We start from the raw sequence: 21,169 nt of genomic DNA on the forward strand, positions 1-21,169 counted from the left end.
ACAAACGCTCGTAGTTAACCAAAGCTTCCAATATTTGAATAAAGTAGAACGTTTAACTCATGTATTTGACTTCTGACTATCGTCCAGCTATGTTTACCCCAATATCAAATCAAACACGACGAATTGACTAAATTCATCGGGCAAGAAACAAAAATTATTAACAACTAACGAACGATGATGTCAATATTTATAATCCTGCTTTCCATGAATGCCGTGAATTATGAGCATTATTGCTCGTACTTTAGAAGAAAACACTGCAGAGAAATGGCGCTCGGCGCATGCGCAGCTCAACAGCTGGACTCTTCTCAGCGGCAGACTACTACAAACTGATCAGCCAAACCTCGAAAACTGAAACTAGCAGTTGAACAAAAAAAATTAAAATTAAATTAAAAAAAAAACAGAGAAAAATGCAGCGAATAATATTTCCAACAGACCACCAAGGTTTTCTCAACTTTTCTGACACTCCAAATACTTTAAAATCCATGTATATCGACACCTTAACGAAAACAAAATTATTAATTTTGATCTATATCTTGCACCGCGTCCTAACCAAATATGGCTAAGTGTTTCGCTTCCGGCATGGCGACAGGCCAATTCTACGGCGGTAGGAGACCAAAGAATATCTTTACCACAAATTTGATGGTTCATTCCTACTGGGGCAGTCGAACGAGAACAACTCTTAAAAGCGCACGAAAATCGCCGGCCTTCTGCACGGAAATGCTCGGAATCTACGATATCTTTAAGCCGCGGCTACACGAGCGATTATTTGCTTGCGATGGTGATGCCATTTGTTTGAAAACTGTCGCGTCATCGGCGCGCGGTGATGCCGGGCTACACGAGTCACTAAAGGTCCTGGCAAACGAGGACACATTGATGCAGACACCTTGTTGCCGACGCAAGTGTTTCCCCGTTTGCCCGCGCGCGCAACATTTGTTGCAGACACAATGTTGTGTCCGGGACACAAAAAATGTTTCTGATTTTGTCCAGAAACATGTTGTGGCCGCAACAAATGTTTCCCAGTTTCCGCACCCAAGAAACAATGTGTCCGCAACAACGTGCCTGCAACAATCCCCGTTTGCTTCGGCCTTAAGTTCGTGATTTTGTCGCAAAAATTCATCGCGATTTCTTTCTGCGATTTTTTAGCTGTCGCCATCGCATCACTTGCGCGAGGATGGCCAGACATGCGATTGTCACCGTGCGTTGGCGACGCGACAAAAAAAAACCGCATCACCAACAAAAACAAAAAGCGCTCGTGTAGCCGCGGGTTAATGGAGAAAGGGAAATTTCAAATCTGCCTGGTTCTAAAACGAGAAATGATACGCTAAAATTGAACTATGTTTATGTTAATATATTTGGGGGACAGACTTTCGTGGTTGACGTCGAAATAGTGTTAGGAATGACACGAGAAAAGGATTGGAAGGGGTGTTAAGTAAATGATAAAGACGAAACCCGCTGAGAAGCATTTTTAATCTCGCATCGTGATACGTTTAATTCAAAATGGAAATAAAAAACGGACACACAAAAAATTGTTTTTTAAAGATGCGTACCCTTTGTGAGAATTCCCCCAAAAAGACGAATAAGCAAAGACTAACAATTACCGTAAAAACAACGCTTAACAATTGAGGAATATTTAAGATCATGTACCAACAATGAAGGATTTAAGATTCTTTTAAGAATTAACTCTGAGAAGGTGCAAGAAAAAAACAGATAAAGAACCGCTACGCCACGACATAAACAAGAGATTCATTTCAACTAAACCGCTCAAACAAGATCAAGCACTAATTGGGTATTGCTGGTTTTCACGAGATGTCATCAAAATTAACGTAAACTAAAGGCAACACTAGGTTCCTCTTACAATATTTTAAAATAACCCATGATAAAATATCACAGAAAAAGAATATAACAGGCCAAGTGACTAAAATCATGATCCGCAATACCAAAGACACTAGTTTTCCGTGTACTCAAACACAGCCAGTATTTGCTGACGTTATTGTCAAAGTAGTTTTCTTATGAATTCTACAGACACCGAATATCGATCAACTCACTTCAAACTGAGATGGCAGAACAAATTTTGCATTAACATACAGCCAGGGTTTTATATTGGTTTGATCTGGGGATCGAAAAACACTCTATTTTGTTACCTTTGCAGGAGTTCCGAACGGTCTTCAAGCAGCAATACCCTGCTTCAATCAGTTGAACAGTCAAACCAATTACCATGCGACGAAAGAAGAAACGAACTAACAAACCGGGGTGGGGGGTTACTTCCAGAAAAATCGGGTGGCGGTGTGCGGCACGCTTCCTGAAACCCTTACCCTATTTCAGATCAAAATCTGTGATTTTCCCTAACCTATTTCAGGCATGATCAAAAATTTGATATCCAATTTCAGACTTGCCCTATAATCAGTTCCCTGGGTCAGACCAATGTTTATACATTTTTCATTTCATTTTCCCGAGACAAGTTCTACAAATTCTTTTCTAAATTATGTTTGCTTCATGATATCACCAGAAAAGAAACATCATAGATTCATTACATGACATTTATTTCAGAAAACCTGTTACCATGGCAACCATATGACGCATTCAGTTGAGCCCCTAAAATTGAAATCTTTTATCTTATTTAAAAAACAGGTCGGTGAAATCTTCTCAAACTTCTATATTATATGTTACCAGGAATGATCTTCAAAATATTTCAGTTTAAAAAAATTCTGTGGCGCAGATTAAGAATAAAACTACTTTTTAATTATTGCTTTCTTAATTTTTTCCTTCCTACAGAATTTTTTAAAAGTCAGACTATAGACGCAGCCAATTGATCTTAGTTTTTACAGAAAAAATGAAAAAAATCTACCGAGCGAAAGCAGAAATATAAGCGACTAAAGTTACGAAACTTCAAAAATTTTGAGTCGACAAGATTAGCATTTGAGCATGCGCGACACACGCATGCTCTGACTTTTTATAGATACGGCGCGTGTTGTTTACGCGCGCGTGCGCTCCGCTAAAAACCCTTTCGAGCCTACTTAAAATTTCACACGATAAAGCAGAGTGCACAAACCACACCCTACTTCAGACCAAAATGGTCAAAATTGATACCCTATTTCAGACGAAAACGGCTATAAACCACACATACCTATATAGCCCATATAAGGGAGTACCCCTCCGGGTAACAAACTAAACGATCTTCGGAGAAAGAGATATAACTAGAGCAAAAAACGACGGACTAAAATTTTTCAAATAAACCCCATCTTAATAGTCAAAGGGGCAGGCCGAAAATCACACAAGTAAGCGAAGAACCAAACCAAGCTAACTCAGAAAAGAAATGCCAATCTTTCCCTTTAGATTATTCAGTCTCTCTCTCATTAACAAATCGAATGTGGTTTAGCGTTGTCTGTACTCTTATATCGTTGTCCATAAGAGTATAGACAACGCTAAGCCACATTCTTTTTTTTTTTACCACAATATCGGCGTCAAAGAAATGTTTATTTCAGAGCGCGAGAGAAGAAGAAGGCATTGCGTGACAAGTTGACGCAAGCAACACCGCTCGCGTCAACTTGTCACGCAACGCCACAACATTTTGACCACTGTGACGACGAATAGTGCTGTCGATAAGAGTACAGAAAACGCTAAACCACATTCGATTTGTTAAATCGACAACGGCAGATTAGCCAATCAGATTGCGAGGTTACTAGCAATTGTGGTAAAATCTATTTTGTATGAGCCCCATCCCCACCCCTTCAATACTGAAACCAGCCAGGAGCCCGCACCAGCACTGAATTCAAATACAAAAGATAACTATGTTTGGTTACAATTCCCAAAAGTTGTCTTCTCTCACTTAAACGTCAACTCTCTGATAACCTTCAGATAGTCACATTCCTTTTTTCAGTCAGTATCATTTCAGGGAATGTTTTAGATATCACCATACATCCGTATTAAAACAAATAAGATACCCGAATGATACAAAATCAACTGAGCTGTCTTACCAAGAGGTGCGGCTTCCAATCCGCTGGCAAACAACCGCTGTAAAGCTTAGCACAGTCTGCAGCTTCAGCTACTCCAAGGAGCAGCATTCTCAAACCAATGAAGTGAAATCCCGCGGTGAGCAGTGCCTCTATGACCTCAGCATAGCTGATACTGGTTCGTCTGCCCTGCTGTGGTCTATAAGCCAAAAGGTGAGGAAGCAACAGCAAGCAGTTGATCTCAAGTAGAGAGCTTGGTAGCAGAGTCATTCCAGGAGGGGTATCTACTTGGGCTTGTTCCTGTGTTGTGAGTTCCACAAGGGTCCTGTTGGTTGTAACACTAAAGATATCGTCCAGCGCGAGACATGGAATCTATCGGACGAAAACTTGTAATTTTACCATGCCACTGGTATATCTATGGAAATTTCCATGTACAAGGCTGGAACAAACAGACTTATACGGTAATCTTCTATTTAATATCAAAACTTTTTATAACCTTGTAATTTTACCATGCCACTGATAAATCCTTGGAAATTTCCATGTACAAGGCTGGAGCAAACCTACTTATAATCTTATATTTTTACCATGTCACTGGTAAATCCATGGAAATTTCCATGTTCAAGGCTGGAACAAACCTCCTTATAATCGTCTATTTTTACCATGCCACTGGTAAGTCCATGGAAATTTCCATGTGCAAGGCTGGAGCAACCTACTTATAATCTTCTATTTTTACCATGCCATTGGTAAATCCATGGAAATTTCCATGTACACAACTGGATAAAAACTACTTATAATCTTCTATTTTTACCATGCCATTGGTAAATCCATGGAAATTTCCATGTACAAGGCTGGAACAACCTACTTGTAAATCTTCTTTTTTTAGCCATGCCACTGGTAAATCCATGGAAATTTCCATGTACAAGGCTGGGCCAAAACTGTTTGTATTCTGGTAATTTTCCCATGCCAATAGTAAATCCATTGAAATTTCTATGTACAAGGCTGGACCAAAACTATTTGTATTCTTCTATTTTTCCCATGCCACTGGTAAATCCATGGAAATTTCCATGTACAAGGCTGGACCAAAACTATTTGTATTCTTCTATTTTTCCCATGCCACTGGTAAATCCATGGAAATTTCCATGTACAAGGCTGGACCAAAACTAGTCGTATTCTTCTATTTTTCCCATGCCACTGGTAAATCCATGAAAATTTTCATGTACAAGGCTGGACCAAAACTAGTCGTATTCTCATAATTTTACCATGCCACTGGTAAATCCATGGAAATTTCCATGTACAAGGCTGGACCAAAACTATTTGTACTCATAATTTTACCATGCCACTGGTAAATCCATGGAAATTTCCATGTACAAGGCTGGAGCAAAACTATTTGTATTCTCATAATTTTACCATGCCACTGGTAAATCCATGGAAATTTTCATGTACAAGGCTGGAGCAAAACTATTGTTATTCTTCTATTTTTCACATGCCACTAGTAAATCCATGGAAATTTCCATGTACAAGGCTGGACCAAAACTATTTGTATTCTCATAATTTTAACATGCCACTGGTAAATCCATGGAAATTTCCATGTACAAGGCTGGAGCAAAACTAGTCGTATTCTCATAATTTTAACATGCCACTGGTAAATCCATGGAAATTTCCATGTACAAGGCTGGAGCAAAACTATTGTTATTCTTCTATTTTTCACATGCCACTAGTAAATCCATGGAAATTTCCATGTACAAGGCTAGAGCAAAACTATTTGTATTCTTCTATTTTTCCCATGCTACTGGTAAATCCATGGAAATTTCCATGTACAAGGCTGGACCAAAACTAGTCGTATTCTTCTATCAGGGTGTCAAGCACTTTAGGGGTCCAAAAATATAGGAATATAGGACTCAACAACCTGAAAATATAGGACAAAACCCACCAAAACTGCAAAAATATAGGACTAATCTGACAGTCACTTTTAGGCCCAACGTAAGGTTCTTTAGTTTTAAGACAATTTAATATCATTATTTATATGTTGCCAATTGAAAGTCAATAAAAGAAAGACACTTTTTCGGTTTCAAAACTCTCTTTAGTTTTTTTTTTCTGGAATCATTACCTCATCTTACTGACAATACGTTCTTCGGCTTGTGAGATCAATAAGAAGGGCAATCTGACATCCCTTTCAGTTCAACAATGGTTGACAATATAAACTGGTTCGAGTTCAAAACTCAGTACTGACACTTTTGTGAATGCAAGTAACAAGCAAGGAAATTTATATGCTACAAAGCCAAATAACTCAACACAAGTCACAGTTCTGGATGAACTTTCAGATAAGCTGAAGCATTCGGAAATTCTTCTATAAACAAGGCCTTCACCACTGCTTTTAGGTCGCTTTGGTTGTCTTAACATTGGATTTCTTTTTGCTCTTCTTCTTTGATGCTTGCTTTGGTACCGAGGCACACACCCTGGCCTTCTTCATAGGAACTTCTCCTAAGCTTTTTTCAATTAGCTTCCGCTTTTGACACTCGATATTTCTCTGCTTCTCTCTTATCTCAGATATCTCTGCATTAAGCTTCTGTGATAACCCTGAAGCAGTTTCTATCATTACTTCCGCTGCATTTATACCAGCTCTATCACTGCTTTTGACTGAACTCTTCAGCTTGCTGTTTCCGTCGATAAGGAGTTGGCCAACTCCTTCCAGCTTTTCTCTTAGCTCCTTCTCTCTTTCGTTAAGGGCTGTTTCCTTTTCAAGGAGTGATGCATTCTTGGCCTTCAAAACATCCATTTCTTTCTGTCGCCTAGCAATTTCTGCCTCTTCTTTCTCTTTTTCCTTCCTTCTCCTTTCATTCTCTTCTTTTTCTTTTTCACATTTCTGTCTGTAGGCCGCATGTGCAGATCTAACAGAGCTCAGCAACTTCTTAGTAACAGGGACTCTTTGATGTGCTACGAGTATGATTTTGTGCAAATTAACTTGCCTTGTGTTTGAGGGTCCGGTTTAGGAGGCCGTGTTTCCATAAATTCTTCTTGGGCTGCAAGGAGACAATAAATTAAAGGCCTGCTACACACACTCCAAGTCAAACTGCATACAACAGTCCACCGTAATCTTCTAATGAAGCTGCAACTGACTTAGCAAGCCGACTGTGGGTAATTTATTGCTCGAATTCTTACAAGGAAACAACACCGCACTTATTTAAACCAGAAAACCACAACGGAAAATATCGAAAACAGCTGCAAGTACAGTTTAAAGACATGTAATTGACAACAAATAAATAAGAGTAAAAAAACTCGTACATGTGGCAAAATGTCATCCTACGACTGGTCTACAGAGCAAATTGGTAGGTAGGTAGGTAGGTAGGTAGGTAGGTAACTTTATTTAAACTCTGTTATCGGGTTGGTGGAGGTGGTTAGGCCCCTGGCAGTATTAGCTAATATGCCGAGAAGACTACTGTACGAACAACCATTAATGGAGAACAGCGGGGGATAACTACGTTGACTAATCACATTCAAGTTTAAAACCTACACACCGCCATTTAGCTGGGCATAAAGACCGCAATGTGCGTTAAACAGAAAGGTGCCGCCACTGACAGACTGCAGGACTGAATCGCATAATTTAGTACACAAAGCTCAAAAAAACTTGCCATGCTCGGGCACACTGGAACGTGGTGGGACTGCAATGAACATGCGCTACCACGCTGATACCACTGACTGTGGCACAAGCACCAGGTGCTTAAACCCTAAGATCAAAATTTAAATTCTCATTTGCTGCCCCTACACAGTTTCTATAGATGTGGTGGGAGGAAGTTGGTTAAATATCAAGCACATTTATCCAGTGTGATCCTGTCCTTAACTTTTGTCACCACTCTGTTTTATAAAGCCCTGATATTACACGGATATACTCTTACGGTTTAAAGGTTTAAGTTGTATTCAGTTTTTAAGCATGACAAAAATAACAGTTCTTTTCAACACTTTGCCTAAAGCCACTGTTACACGTTGAAACGTTAAGCTAAAACTTGTGTGCAACGGCACCGCGAAACAAGTCATTCAGCAGGCGATGCACCGTGTAACATGGTCGGTTTCCTGAAACTTTTTCGAATTTCCGTTGCGAGACAAGTTTCACGAAAAGTAGAACCGCTTTCTACTTCTGCAACGGTCGCAGTGATGATAAAAACAAGAGTTTTACCGTGTAACACCACTTCCTGAAATTGGTCTCGCTCGGTCTTGTTACGCTACGCTGCGTAAGCCAATAAAAAACCTAAACAACCACATTATGTGACCAGTTTCAACGTTCCCAAACAAGTTTCGACGTTTTATGTTACACGGTGCAACGCCCGCTGAAACTTTTTTTCTCAGCGCCGTTGCACACAAGTTTCAGCTAAAAGTTTCAACGTGTAACAGCGGCTTAACTTGCAGCAATTTCATGGCAATTTTCAAAATTCAAGTACTATGGGAACCACAGCAACAAAGTCATTAAAAGTAAAACTTGCAAAAAACAAACCAGAGAAGAAATTTCAGAACCCCAATGGTTTCAGTTGCTGAGAAGATCAGTCACAGACAAAGTACAGTATTGCATACCTTTTAAAGCCTTGTCTGTTTCTTCAGCCATCATCTTTTTCTGCCTCTTCAATGCTTCATAAGCTTCCCTCTTCAGTTGCTTTTCCTGCTGTTTTAGTCTTTTTCTAAGTTTCCTTTCCTGCTGTTCTCTTTCTGCTTGTAGAGCTTTTTGCTCTGTAACATAAAACATTGCGTTTTGGTACACGTTTGTAATGTTACATAAAATGACAGAAGTTGCTAAAACGTGTTTGGGTAGCACAAAAATAAAACGGGTTTGGTATTTCAGTGGTAGGTTATCCCATTTAGCCTGAAGCGTATCTGTTCCCTTCAGGTTTTTGGCAACAGCTGATCATGTGGTAAATGTCTGTAACACCTGTAGTTATAATATATATATATTATAATAATAATAATAATAATAATAATAATAATAATAATAATAATAAATGAAAGATTACCCTCGGCAGTTTATTTAGCACAAAGGCTAGTGGGGCCGAGCAAATACATGAAACAAATAATTCAAATAAACGTAACAGGATAAGAATCCCAACTGGCGGGAGGCAGACCAGTTGGCTATTTACAAGGATGACCGAGGAGTTGAACCGGGCACTTACCCAGAACAACACCAGCTAGTGGTCAGAGCGGGATTTGAACGCGGGTCACCGCATTGAAATCCAGCGCCCTTAACCACTCGGCCATCCTGCCTCCCAGCTTAAAACTACATGGTTTCCAGAAATGGAACGGGTATGTTTATTAGTTAGCAAGAACACCAATCTTCATGCAGGCCACTATGTACAATGGTGACATTTTATAAAGGTTTGAATAGATGAGAAAAAAAGCTTGTTCCTCAGTGAGAAGGCCTTGCCAAACTGTTGCAAAAGCCTATTACTGTCCTTTTAATATAACCAACCCATTCAGCAATTTGTCAATCCAACAGGGGGTTCAATACAGCAGGCCCTTAGCAGGGGGAGAGGTGGGACAGAATTTTTGGAAGTTAAGAAAACAATTTTACCATAAAATAAATGCTGATGGTAGCAAAACCATCATGTATAAAGTGTATTTGCATTCACTGCATCACGCTAAATTGTAAGCTAATTCTCTTGTAGTCAAATTAAGGACTGGTTCAAGTTTAAAAAGAAAAAAAAAATGTTGTCTGGTGTTTGTGTCCTCCATAAAACGTGAAATTATGAGGAAATGTACCAAAATTAAAGTGTCATGAATGTGCAGAGTAGATGTTTTGTTTAGTAAACCTACTGCTTTGATGTTCTCGTTGCTGTCACTGTCGTGCCACCTTAAACTCCTCTATATCTATGACAGAGTTGGAGGGGGGAGGGGGGAGGGAGGAGGGGGGAGGGGAGGGAGAGAGCTTCATTTGGCCAATTTGCTGAGCCCTCCCCTCCCCCGTTCTGTTTGCCTTGCAATGGGCCTGTATAGTCAACAGAAAAGATAATTTTTCTTGCAAATAAGTATGCCAAAGTGTCACTTCAGCAATAAATCCACCTCAGTTCAAGCAGCCCCTTGTAATGCAACATGGATTACAAGACAAAATAACCAGCTAAAATTGAAAGAAAAATGATGACAATTTATCCAAAGTTTCTCTTTGTATCATATTAGCAGTTCTCGTCATTTTGCAGCCCATCATATCTAAAGCTATTTCAGTTAACTTCAGTCGGATTTTAAAGCCTCAAGCTTATGCACACATTAAATTAACATCATTTTTTAATTTTGGGGGGCTAAAGATGATGGTTCTAAATGTCAGAGCATGGGAAATTGTGTTCGTCAATTCTGTTCAAATAGTTGTTCTCTGAACTTCCATAATGCAGCTTCCATATTTTATTGATGGAGATATCAAGATCACCCAAAGTAATGCAGTAAGTCATTTTATATTTTTTTTTATCACCGTATTTGTTTTCAGGCCAATTTCCTATATGCTCTATAGTCCCCCAATACCCTCTTTTGCTCGAAAGAGGTTTTCTCTATGAGTTAATGACAAAGATCTGTAAGGGCAATTGACTCTTCCCCCCCCCCAAGGAGACCCTTCCCCAGGGGACCCTCCCACTCAACTATTTTCCCTTCTCCACTTATAGGGTGAGAAGGGAGGGGAGGGTGCTCCTCCCACCCAACCGTCTGCGCCTCTTCTCTGACCCTAAGAGACCACTTCAGTGTATACCATAATAATTCACTTGACAATTCTCATTTTAATGAGCACCCTTCTTTAATTCCATGGTCACCGCGGTAATCCCATTGTAACTTAAACTTTGCAGATTTTGCGTCACATTGCAAGACAGCACAACTTGTGTAAGAGTGAAATTGCAATTGATAGGGCTGATTTCATTTTGTTTTAGTTTTGAGTCTTTGAGTAATGGAAAATTAACTGTCCTCTCTTATAATGATACACATCTGTTTAGATGGTTCTACTGCAGAAGAGCAACTGAAAGTGGACATTGCAGAAAATCAGGTCTTTTTTGCTCCCTTTTCTTGGTCCTTTTCTTTCCTAATGGAATATTATACCTACCATATAGGATCACCTGACTTTCAACTTGCAGGTGCTTACCTTGGACTAAGCTCAAAGAAATACACGATTGTATGAATACTCAAGAAATAATAAGAATTTTTGTACAGAACTTTAGAGAATGGGCAGTTTGTTACTTTGGCCCTGTCGTGCCTCACTGAACGAGTATGAAATTCAAACTCCTGAGTCTTGTTAGACAAGGGCATGTGGACCTTGGCACTTCGGCAAATTAACTCGCTTTATCTGGTGGGTGCTTAGTAACAATTAGCTTTGCGGAGATGCGGAACTTCGCCGTGATAGCACATTCCCGCTTTGGTTTATACCTCGTAAGCTTTCAAAGAAATGGTTTTAAGTTTCGTATGTGTTTCATCCTACTCGTTTGTTTTGTTCTGAAAGGTTTTATTATTTTGTTTTGTTTATCACTCAGAATCACGGTTAAGTAAATCAGAGCTCAAATGATTGTATTGTCGGTATCTGGATGTTGCTGAAAGATCCTTAAATTTAGAGATGTCTAGAGGGATGTGGAACTGGTTGTATGTACAGTGTAGGCAATGCACGCATCACGCATTAACTTAGCGGAAGGATTAGCTCACAGTAATAAATGACTCATTATCCTAGGTGTAGAACAGCATATTTTATGTAATGATTCATTTTTTATATGGAACTCACCTTCATGTTTATTTTTATGCACCTTACAGCTTATGGATCTCCGTAACAAGTTCGTTGAACTTTGTTATAACCCAAACTTCGTAAGTGACCACCAACTGTGTTAGCGAATACTTTATAAAAATAAAATGAGAAGACGGTACGTTGTGAGGCCTTATTAATGCTTGGGATCTTGAGGGAATTTACGCCCTTGAAAGCTCTTTTTTTACATTTCAAACATCACTTCGTCTAAAACTTCGTCGAAATTCCTCTCTCGTAGGAGAAGCTAAAGCCAGACTACATCAAGGAGATTAACAACACCTTTAGTTTGCTGTCCCATTCTGAAGAGGCACTGATTTGTACATCCGATATTGCACCGGTTTCCATGCCGAGAGCATTGTAGCATTCTGAATATGTTGGTGATAAACACGATTAACAACAATCTGTGCTTGCAGAGCATAATGGCATTCTAAACATATTGTCGAAAAACACGATTAACAACAATCTGTGTTTGCAGAGCTAATAGCGTTCTAAATATTTTAGTGAAATAAACTATTAATGACATTCTGCCCTGAGCCGATCCGATGTAGAAGGATCTAGAGCACACTTGGTGCTGTTTACACATTTACCGATAAAGTAAAACGCTTTTCTCTTAAGATAAAATTAGGCTTCTTCTTTCCAGTTGCTCAAATTGGAAAATTTACTGCGATGATCACTCTTCACTTGCATCTACAACCGCAGTACAAAATATGAATTATTTCATATATACTTCACATCACTTCACTGTGCGGGAAAATATGAACTCCATAAATTGACCTCGCTCCCAATGTGTGGCTTCATAGCTCAGTTGGTAGAGCATCGCACCGGTATCGCGGAGGTCACGGGTTCGAATCCCGTTGAAGCCCTGATTTTTTCAGGCTTCTTCTTTCCAGTTGCTCAAATTGGAAAATTTACTGCGATGATCACTCTTCACTTGCATTTACAACCGCAGTACAAAATATGAATTATTTCATATATACTTCACATCACTTCACTGTGCGGGAAAATATGAACTCCATAAATTGACCTCGCTCCCAATGTGTGGCTTCATAGCTCAGTTGGTAGAGCATCGCACCGGTATCGCGGAGGTCACGGGTTCGAATCCCGTTGAAGCCCTGATTTTTTCAGGCTTCTTCTTTCCAGTTGCTGAAATTGGAAAATTTACTGCGATGATCACTCTTCACTTGTATATTTTTCTTAAGAAAAACTCAAGGGATGAAGTAATTTAAAAAGTAGATATAAACAATTAACTTTGGAAAATCCATATTTTCTTAAAAGGAACCTCCACTCTTACGAAAAATTGACGCTAAATTGTTGGAAAGGATTACCAGATTCCAAAATTTATCTATTCAGTGTACAAAGAACTGGGGATTTTGTTATACATATCTCCATTTTTTTAATTTCACGGGCGCAGCCATTTTAGATTTTACGACGGCTATTGTACGTCGTTGTTTCTGAATTTTTGGGAAGCAGAAAATATTTGGCTGGTGATAAGGTAGGTTTTACCGATGGGGTTGTTTTTTGTGGCCTTGTTGATTGACAGCGAGTTTCTCTTTCCTTTTCCCCTCCCCGACATTTCCCAGCCTGTCAAACTTTGTACGGATCTCAGTATTTTTAACCTCGGAAAGGTGCTTAGTGCTGTTGGTGAACTGTAAAATCCTACAAAAGTTGTAGCAGTGTTCGATGGTTTTTCGCCCCTTTTAAGTTTACTGGGAGTAAAGAAAGCTCAACTAATTATTGTTTTATTGGGTCAGAAAAGTTGTCTGAAGCTAAACGATGATACATTATAAGGCTCCTTCATGGCAACGAAAGCCAGATTCGTACGGAGCTTTCACCAAGTCATTGCGTCCTGGTTATTTCAACATTCCCCTTCTTCCTCCTCCCCCCTCTCCCCACCCCCCTCCCCACCCTCTTACACCTAATTCTTCCCCTGCCCGCATGTGGTGGTCTCAGTCAACATATTTTTTTATGTTTAACAGATCTCGTTTGTAGACTTCGTATTCTTTGAGCTCTCGGATCAACATCGCATCTTTGAGGCATCCTTGTTTGAAGCTCATCCAAACATTAAGGTATGTAACTTAGGTTGAGTTTGGTTTGTTTTCTGGTGGGAGCAAAACGTGTGTCCTCTTCAATACAACTGCACCGGTCAATTAAAGCCCTGTAAACCGTCAAATCTGGAAGGAGATCGAGGACTTGCCTTTATTAAGGGCTAGTTGGGTCCATCATAGAATAGCCCTACCTATCGTGGTAGCATTTTTGAGCAAATAACGTCCAACCCCGCTTCCGTGCTTTAATAGTAACTAGGGAGCTTAAGCAACGACGACGACAGCGGCACCGAGAACGCCACAAAACAATACGCTTAATGAGCAAAAACAATACTCTGCACGTGCGTTTTACATTTGGTACATTTCCTTGCCGTCCTTTGCAAAACAACAACGTGAAATGACCAAATTTTGGGTTTTCTCCAGAACGTGACCGCACGACGGTAAGTTTTTCTTTCTTTTTCTTTGCCTTAACACCGTTCACAACAACTTAGACCCTGGACAGTCCGCCAGCATTTTTCACGTTTAACAAATTGGAATAATTGCGAAAAAGTTACAAAAACGAGAAGTTATGTTTTGGAATGACGTTTTCGTTGCCGTCGCCGTCGTCGTTGCTTAAGTTCCCTATTAGGGAGCTTTAGCAGCGACGACGGCGACGGCAACGAAAACGTCATTTCAAAATATTACTCCTCGATTTTCTAACTCTTTCGCGATTATCTCAATTTGTTTAACATGGAAAATGTTGAGGAACTGTCTAGGGTCTGAATTTCTATGAACGACATTAAAGTAAGAAAAAAAGGAACAGAAATTTACCGTCATGTGCTGACGTTCTCGAGAAAATCTAAAATTTGGTCATTTGACGTTGTTGTTTTGTAGAGGACAGTAACGAAATGTACAAAACTGTAAAACGCACGTGCACGCGTGCAAAGCGCACAGCGTTCCCGTTGCCGTTGCCGCCCTCTTTGCTAAAGCTCCCTATTGTTTTGCTCGCAAATTTCAATTTCAGGTGTGTTGCCTTATACTTTTAAGTATTGGTTTATACTTTCTTTCATAATGACTCCGAGTAAACGACATTCTGTTTATTCCGTTCATTCAGAAAACAAAATAGGCCTCGAAGGAACTTGGACACCTGCTATTTCGTGTCTTCCTGCTGCGGAATCTTTCCAAAAGATGGAGCCCTGAATAAGATTTAGACGTGAAAATTTCGAAAACGTCAACCTGAATTATCGATTCTTTGCCGTGTTTCTAAGAAACTAACGCTGGTTCCCTTTCACTCTTTAGGAATTCCTTACCAGGTTTGAGGTAAACAAATGTTCCTTTTGTTTTTTTTTTTTGTACTTCTTTCTAAACCTGGTTCTTTTTAGTTCGTAATGACACTTCGCTTTTAGTCGTTAGTATTTTTTCACTTACTTTTCTTCACCTCACATCGTCGTCTTTTTCTCGACAACACACCAGGACGCCCCGTTTGTGGTTGCGCATCAGCACGAGGATTCCACCTCCTTGTATCACGGATATTGCATCGACTTGCTGAATGAGCTGGCAAGAAATCTTCAGTTCACATACGAGATTTACACCTCCCCGGACGGGAAATACGGCGCTGAAACTGCAAATGGAACCTGGAATGGTATGATTGGAGAGCTGTTAAATAAGGTTGGATTTCATATTTTATTAAAAACCAGACCATTTAATAATGTAATTCTAGAGTTTTGATTGCCTTAGTCGTCATGGTATATGAGCCATTATTTCGTAACCACCATGACGTAAGGGTACCGTTTCCCAGTGAGCTCAGATCATAAGAGAAATGGATTATTAAGCAGACGTTCTTGGGTCCTGGCAAAACCTCAACCAGGCCCGACCAATAAGAGGTGAGTTTATAGTGGCTGCGCATGTGTTCAACATCTCCCTCAGTTCAGAAGGACCACGTTACTAAGTTGGCCACTTGTCTCCTTTATCCTCACACGTAAATTTTCAGGACCTTAACCAATACACAGATCGCAATGGTAGTAGTCGGTGCTGTAGACGCCTTACATATCTATAGAATCACGAGCTAACCAGCTGTTTAATTACTGCTAAAAGCTTCCGAAGTTAGCTAACAAAACCAACAATGAAAACTAGCTGCATGGTACTATTTTCCAACAAGAAGTGGGGGAAAAACTTAAGAGGAGTTCGTAAGGACGGTTGGAGATAAATGCGACTTTAATATTGATAATTCATGTGTTGAGGTTAAGATTCTATCCACATCACACTCAAATAAATTACGTTTAACGTATTACTAGGAATCACCCACTCTCCACGCCACGACTAAAAAGAAAATTCCTCTTTATATCTAAGCGTGCTGACATTGCTGTTGCTGCCTTGACTGTCACCGAACGTCGTGAAGAAGTTGTGGACTTCACTATCCCTTACATGTTTAAGTCTAAAGAGATGCTGCTCAAGAAGGAATCCTCCAGTGCATCAGTGGACCTCCTACAATTTACGAACCCCTTTCACAGAAACGTTTGGTTGGCTACACTCGCCGGCCTGGTGATCATCTCTGTCACCATGTTCGTAATGAACTATTTCAGCCCGTATGGATACAAAGGCGAGAATGGAAAAGGGACGGCGGACAATTTCAGCTTTTTCAACAGCCTGTGGTTTGTTGTAGCTTGTATGCTGCAACAGGGTGGTGAAAACATACCCAGGAGTTTGTCAGGTGAAGGTTTTTTTTTATCCTGTTTAGGAGACTTTGAACCGACCTGAGAGAAGCTATAATTCTACCGAAACCCAAACCAGTCGTTCAAACTTGGGCGATGACATCATAAATCTCAAAGAAAGTTAAGCCACCAACCTGAAAATCCCCATTTCCCCATAGCAAATATGTTGTTTAACGCAAATAGTAGGGCAATTCAATTTACGATGCATGGCAAATTTACCCTATCAACTTTGTTAAAAATACCTGGAAAAATGTTTAAAGATTTGATCCTATTCTCAGTATTTTCCACCCTAGTGGAGCCATAGGACCAGCGGCCATCTGATTGCTGGTTTCGTAAACAACTTACGCTTTTACAAAGACAAATGGTCAGCCCATCGCTCAGTCGCCACCAAACCCGTAAATATATGCTAGGACGGACAATAGCACTGGAAACTGTATTCTCTACTCTTTGCAATTAGCGTATACGGGGATTGTTTTATGTCCTCTTCTAGCGTTACGTTGGAGAGGAAGGAAAATAATAGGATTTTTAACTCTAATGCGCCTTTATTTTAGGTCGTGTTCTTACAGGATGTTACTGGTTCTGTATTCTTATCTGGGTCTCATCATACACTGCAAACCTGGCAGCTTTCTTCACTGTGAAAAATACCGAGTATCCAATAAATAATATTGAAGACATCTTAAAATCATCTTATAAAGTGGCAATCATAAAATCCGGAAGCACTTATGAGTTCTTCAAGTTTAGTCAGTATGGGAATCACCAAAAGATTTGGCATAGAATTCAAACCTCTGATGGCTTGGTCAAAAACACAGCTGAAGGCATCCAAAGAGTCCGACAAAATGACGAGATGGTGTTCATTAGTGATGGGCCAGTTCTCCAGCATGTTGCTGGCAAGTTACCGTGTGACCTAACCACAGGTAAATTATGAAGTCAGCAGCTAATGAAGAAATGTTCCACTGGAAGTTCAGTATTATTAGAGACGGTTACATCGATAAAACACTGATAAAAGTAGGCAGTAGTTGCCATAGTTACATACACTGGACGAAAAAACGGATTTACGAATGTTTGCAAGTTGAGCAAATGTGTTGTAAATTTGGGGCTCTAAATTTGGATTAAATTTGCACCGACAGGTAAAGTGAGCAAACTTGCATATTTGTTTTACAGGAATTTGTGCACAAATGTCAAGTAAATGTAAGATTTTATGCAAATTTTCTTCAAATTTTCCACAGGTGCAAATCTCCAACACTTCTACAAATTTGCTCAGATTTACTTTCTTTGCAAAGATAGCAGTTTGAGTGTGACAGCAAATGCAGACAAAAAGTGTTGCAAAAACGTTAATTTTCAGCGGTTTGCTTTTGTTTTGGAAGGATACCAAAAAAGCACATCTGCATATAATTTACTTATATTTGCCTTAAGAGTGAAAACAATAAATTGCTATAAATTTGACTGCATCCTAAATTTGCATATTTGCATAACATAAAATTCAAATTTGCTATGGAGCAAATATAGCGACTTACATAACCTTTGCCTTACGGTTGAAAGTGTTGTGCGTTTGATATTTGCTATAGTTTTGATTCGTTTTGCTTCTGTGATTAATTTACAATCTCGGCTGTTAAATGTACAGTTATCAGGTGGTTCAGTTTAAATGATAACTATAGGTAACTGGAAACTACAATTAACTATCACTGAAGAGAAATGGTGTCATAATAATAAAAATAATATTAGGCAAATACATATGATATAATCGGGGAAAAAAGATGGAAAACTCATTTTGGTTAAGTATGTTCTTTAAGAAGCTTAAGTGAGTATCAAATAGAGATTTGTTAGGTTGTTTATGCCATTTTGGAAGTTTTATTTCACTGTTGATTACAACTCAAATCGGGAAATTTCCGTGACCCATGACCCATCTCCAGGAGGGCACCCTACTTCAGTCACTATTTGCCACAACGAAAACAAGCAAACTAAGTTTCATTGTATCAATTTATGTGAACTTCCTTAAAACATGGTTGGGATAAGCCTCCTGCTCACCCATCATTTGTGTCAGTCCTATTCTCCCTCCCAATTCGAGAAAGAAATTTTTAGTCATCAACAACCGTTTAGATGTTGTAGTTTTTACTGACCACCTAAAGATGACCACATCCTGATGGTGGGTTCCCTAAAAATGACCACATTTGAAAACCCAACAGTGAATACCACAACAAATTGAGGAAATGCTTACAAATTCCTGAGTGAATAAATTTTTCCTGTTCCTTCTTTGCAAGCCTGGTTTTAATTGTTGCTGTTAACAACACAAACAGAAAAGGAGTCTGATCTAATAATGTAACAGACGAGAACTTATTACTAAAAAAATCACAAACAGGGCTAATTAACCTGAAACCTTGGTGTTCAGCCTTATTTTAGAGGCTGTCAGTCGCTGTAGAAACAGGGGCAAGGGTTGTAGAAGTTTTAGGGTAAAATGCTTGCTTTGAGGATTGTTTGCATTCAATATTGAAGTTCAAATTGTTCTGCAAATTACTAAGAGAATATTAGAGGTATTACAGAAAGGGTCCTAGTCCCAATTCTGAGTCAGAACCTATAGTTGTAAAATACCCAGAGTAAAACAAAGGGGACATTAGCTGGGCACATCTTCTATTACTTGATATTTGTATTAAAGCCAATGATCACACAATGGGCCGGGATGCTTAAGTACTAAAACTAGAAGTTTCAAAGGAGAAATTTGACTAAAGTTAAAGTGAGCAGACCTAAGCAATTCTACTGGACAAAGGTCCAGTAGTCAGATCAATGACTGTATTTTCATCCATATTAAATTCACACCAACAGTTTGCACATTTCTTATCCTGGCCTTAAACTATACATAATAACCTGCATACTAGCATGGATAACTGTCCAATAACTTTGTTTCCATCTACAGTATAATTTTTTGCTGACAAGTTGGTTTAGGATGCCTTACTTCACCCACTTTGTTGATGATAAATAAAGTTGTAAAATGATACATATATCCTGTAGATTTCACAAAATCAGGGTTGCAATACATTGTATAATGATTATCAAAACAAGAATCTTCTGGACATGACTGTCAATTTTCAGTTGTTGTAGTTTTCACTGCCCACCTAAAGATGACCACATCTTGATGTTGGGCTTCCGAAAAATGACCACATTTTGAAAACCCAACAGTGAATGCTACAACAACTGAAGAATCTGCATTGTTTTTGTTAAATTTGAACATGGACACTCCACAAACTAATGAATGAATATTTTTTTGTTGCTCTTTACAACCCTGATTTTGTTTTTTATTTTAACAACTTGACCAACAGGAGACTTTTACTAGCCAACCACAAAAAAGAAACTCAATTGCAACAGTGTGTTTGTTCACTTCAAGCCTAGCTGTTCTGACTTTTACATTTCATGTTAGAACTGGTCCCTCAACAACCCCCAACCTTTATACTTTACCCATAATAATTTTTTTACCTTGGTTTTGGATAGAAACTTTTAATTATTGATTCAGTTGAAGAATTCGTGCATAGATAATCTTTTCATAGGTTTTCCTTTCTAAACAGAAATTTGATAATATTATTCTTTGATCATAAAAGAGTTGATAGCTACTGTTGGTAAAGTTACACACTTGTTTTCAGCTGTGAGAGAAGGTATGAAACAGTACACCTTAACTTTGGATCTCATTGCAAGCATTTTCTTTGTCCTTCCTGAAAAATAACTTTCCATTTTGACTTTGCCACTGACATCTGCCATGACTATCCCAAATGAAAACATGCCCAAAGAAAAAGATGGTGGCTGGCCAATAACTATTTCTGGGCTATATGACAGTCTTTCCTTCTGTACTCTCCTTGCTTGTGAGCAGTCAAGGATTTCTTTTTTGAAGGAGCGTCAGACAGCCGAATAGCCTTTCCAAAATCGATGAGCATTGGATGGTACATATTGTTTACCACTGTCAGAAGAATGTTGGCACCCTTTATATCTCTATGGGGAAGCCTTTTTGACTCTAAAATAATGTTCCAAAGCTTTACACAGTTTTAGTACAATCTTTCCTGCAGAGGACTTTGAAAGAGACATGGATTTACTGTGAAGGGCACAGTACAAAGTGTAAGGAGAATTGCCAAGACCATAAAATAGGACACAAGAAAGATCAGTTTTGTAGTGAAATTTACACCAAACATGTGAGGTATTGATACATCAGAGCATTGTGCCATAGTGGTGGCTTCATTTCTGACATCCTGAGATGCCAGCCTCTGGAATGCCCTTGTAATACTTTTTTACACACTGACCAAATACCACTTGTCCAAGTTGAACCTCTATTCCATGGCCCTCTTTATGTTTTGGAGACATCAAGTGATGCCACTCAATTTCAGAAAGATTAGAGGAAACTCCTGTGCCAGCCAAGGAAAACAACTGAAACAAAGGGAGAAGAGTACATGTCAGTGAACAACCAGCAATGCTTTATTGATAATATTGTGGAACTACGTGGACCCATTGCTGCTGAAAGTATTGGGAACATTAAAATGTAGCCATTGTAGCAGCCATTATACATACAGACTTTTTTAAGACTTTGTTCAGTTTTGATGTTTGCCTACAAAATGCAACAATCGCCAAAATAGACTTTATTTGCTTGTACAGTTTTTCAAAATAATCCCAAAAGGTCATGTTGAAAAAACTGAGGTGGCAGAAGTTTAAATGTGCCTCTGAATAACCCTCAACTATCGTTGCCATGGTAACAACGGCTGACGAAATAATGTTTAT

At 39.1% G+C, this 21,169-nt stretch overlaps 2 protein-coding genes and 2 non-coding genes across 4 annotated transcripts; 3 read left to right on the top strand and 1 right to left on the bottom strand.

Annotated features, from left to right (window-relative positions):
- Positions 1 to 6,324: 6,324 nt before the first annotated feature.
- On the bottom strand, positions 6,325 to 8,682 carry LOC137991873 (uncharacterized). The gene is made up of 2 exons (XM_068836905.1): positions 8,514 to 8,682; positions 6,325 to 6,884 (listed from the first exon to the last, which is right to left on the bottom strand). The coding sequence occupies exons 1-2, from the start codon at positions 8,680 to 8,682 to the stop codon at positions 6,325 to 6,327; spliced, it is 729 nt and encodes a 242-aa protein (XP_068693006.1).
- A 1,624-nt stretch (positions 8,683 to 10,306) lies between these two features.
- Positions 10,307 to 17,345, top strand: LOC137991874 (glutamate receptor 4-like). The gene is made up of 6 exons (XM_068836906.1): positions 10,307 to 10,360; positions 11,700 to 11,750; positions 13,665 to 13,754; positions 15,183 to 15,377; positions 16,059 to 16,419; positions 16,972 to 17,345. Exons 1-6 carry the CDS (start codon positions 10,307 to 10,309, stop codon positions 17,343 to 17,345), a joined length of 1,125 nt encoding a protein of 374 aa, XP_068693007.1.
- Trnat-ggu (transfer RNA threonine (anticodon GGU)) lies at positions 12,479 to 12,551 on the top strand. Its single transcript has one exon. It is a non-coding gene; the product is annotated as a tRNA-Thr (tRNA).
- Trnat-ggu (transfer RNA threonine (anticodon GGU)) lies at positions 12,729 to 12,801 on the top strand. Its single transcript has one exon. It is a non-coding gene; the product is annotated as a tRNA-Thr (tRNA).
- Positions 17,346 to 21,169: the final 3,824 nt, after the last annotated feature.

Source organism: Montipora foliosa, chromosome 2 (genome assembly GCF_036669935.1).
Source record: "Montipora foliosa isolate CH-2021 chromosome 2, ASM3666993v2, whole genome shotgun sequence".
Lineage (NCBI taxonomy): Eukaryota > Metazoa > Cnidaria > Anthozoa > Scleractinia > Acroporidae > Montipora > Montipora foliosa.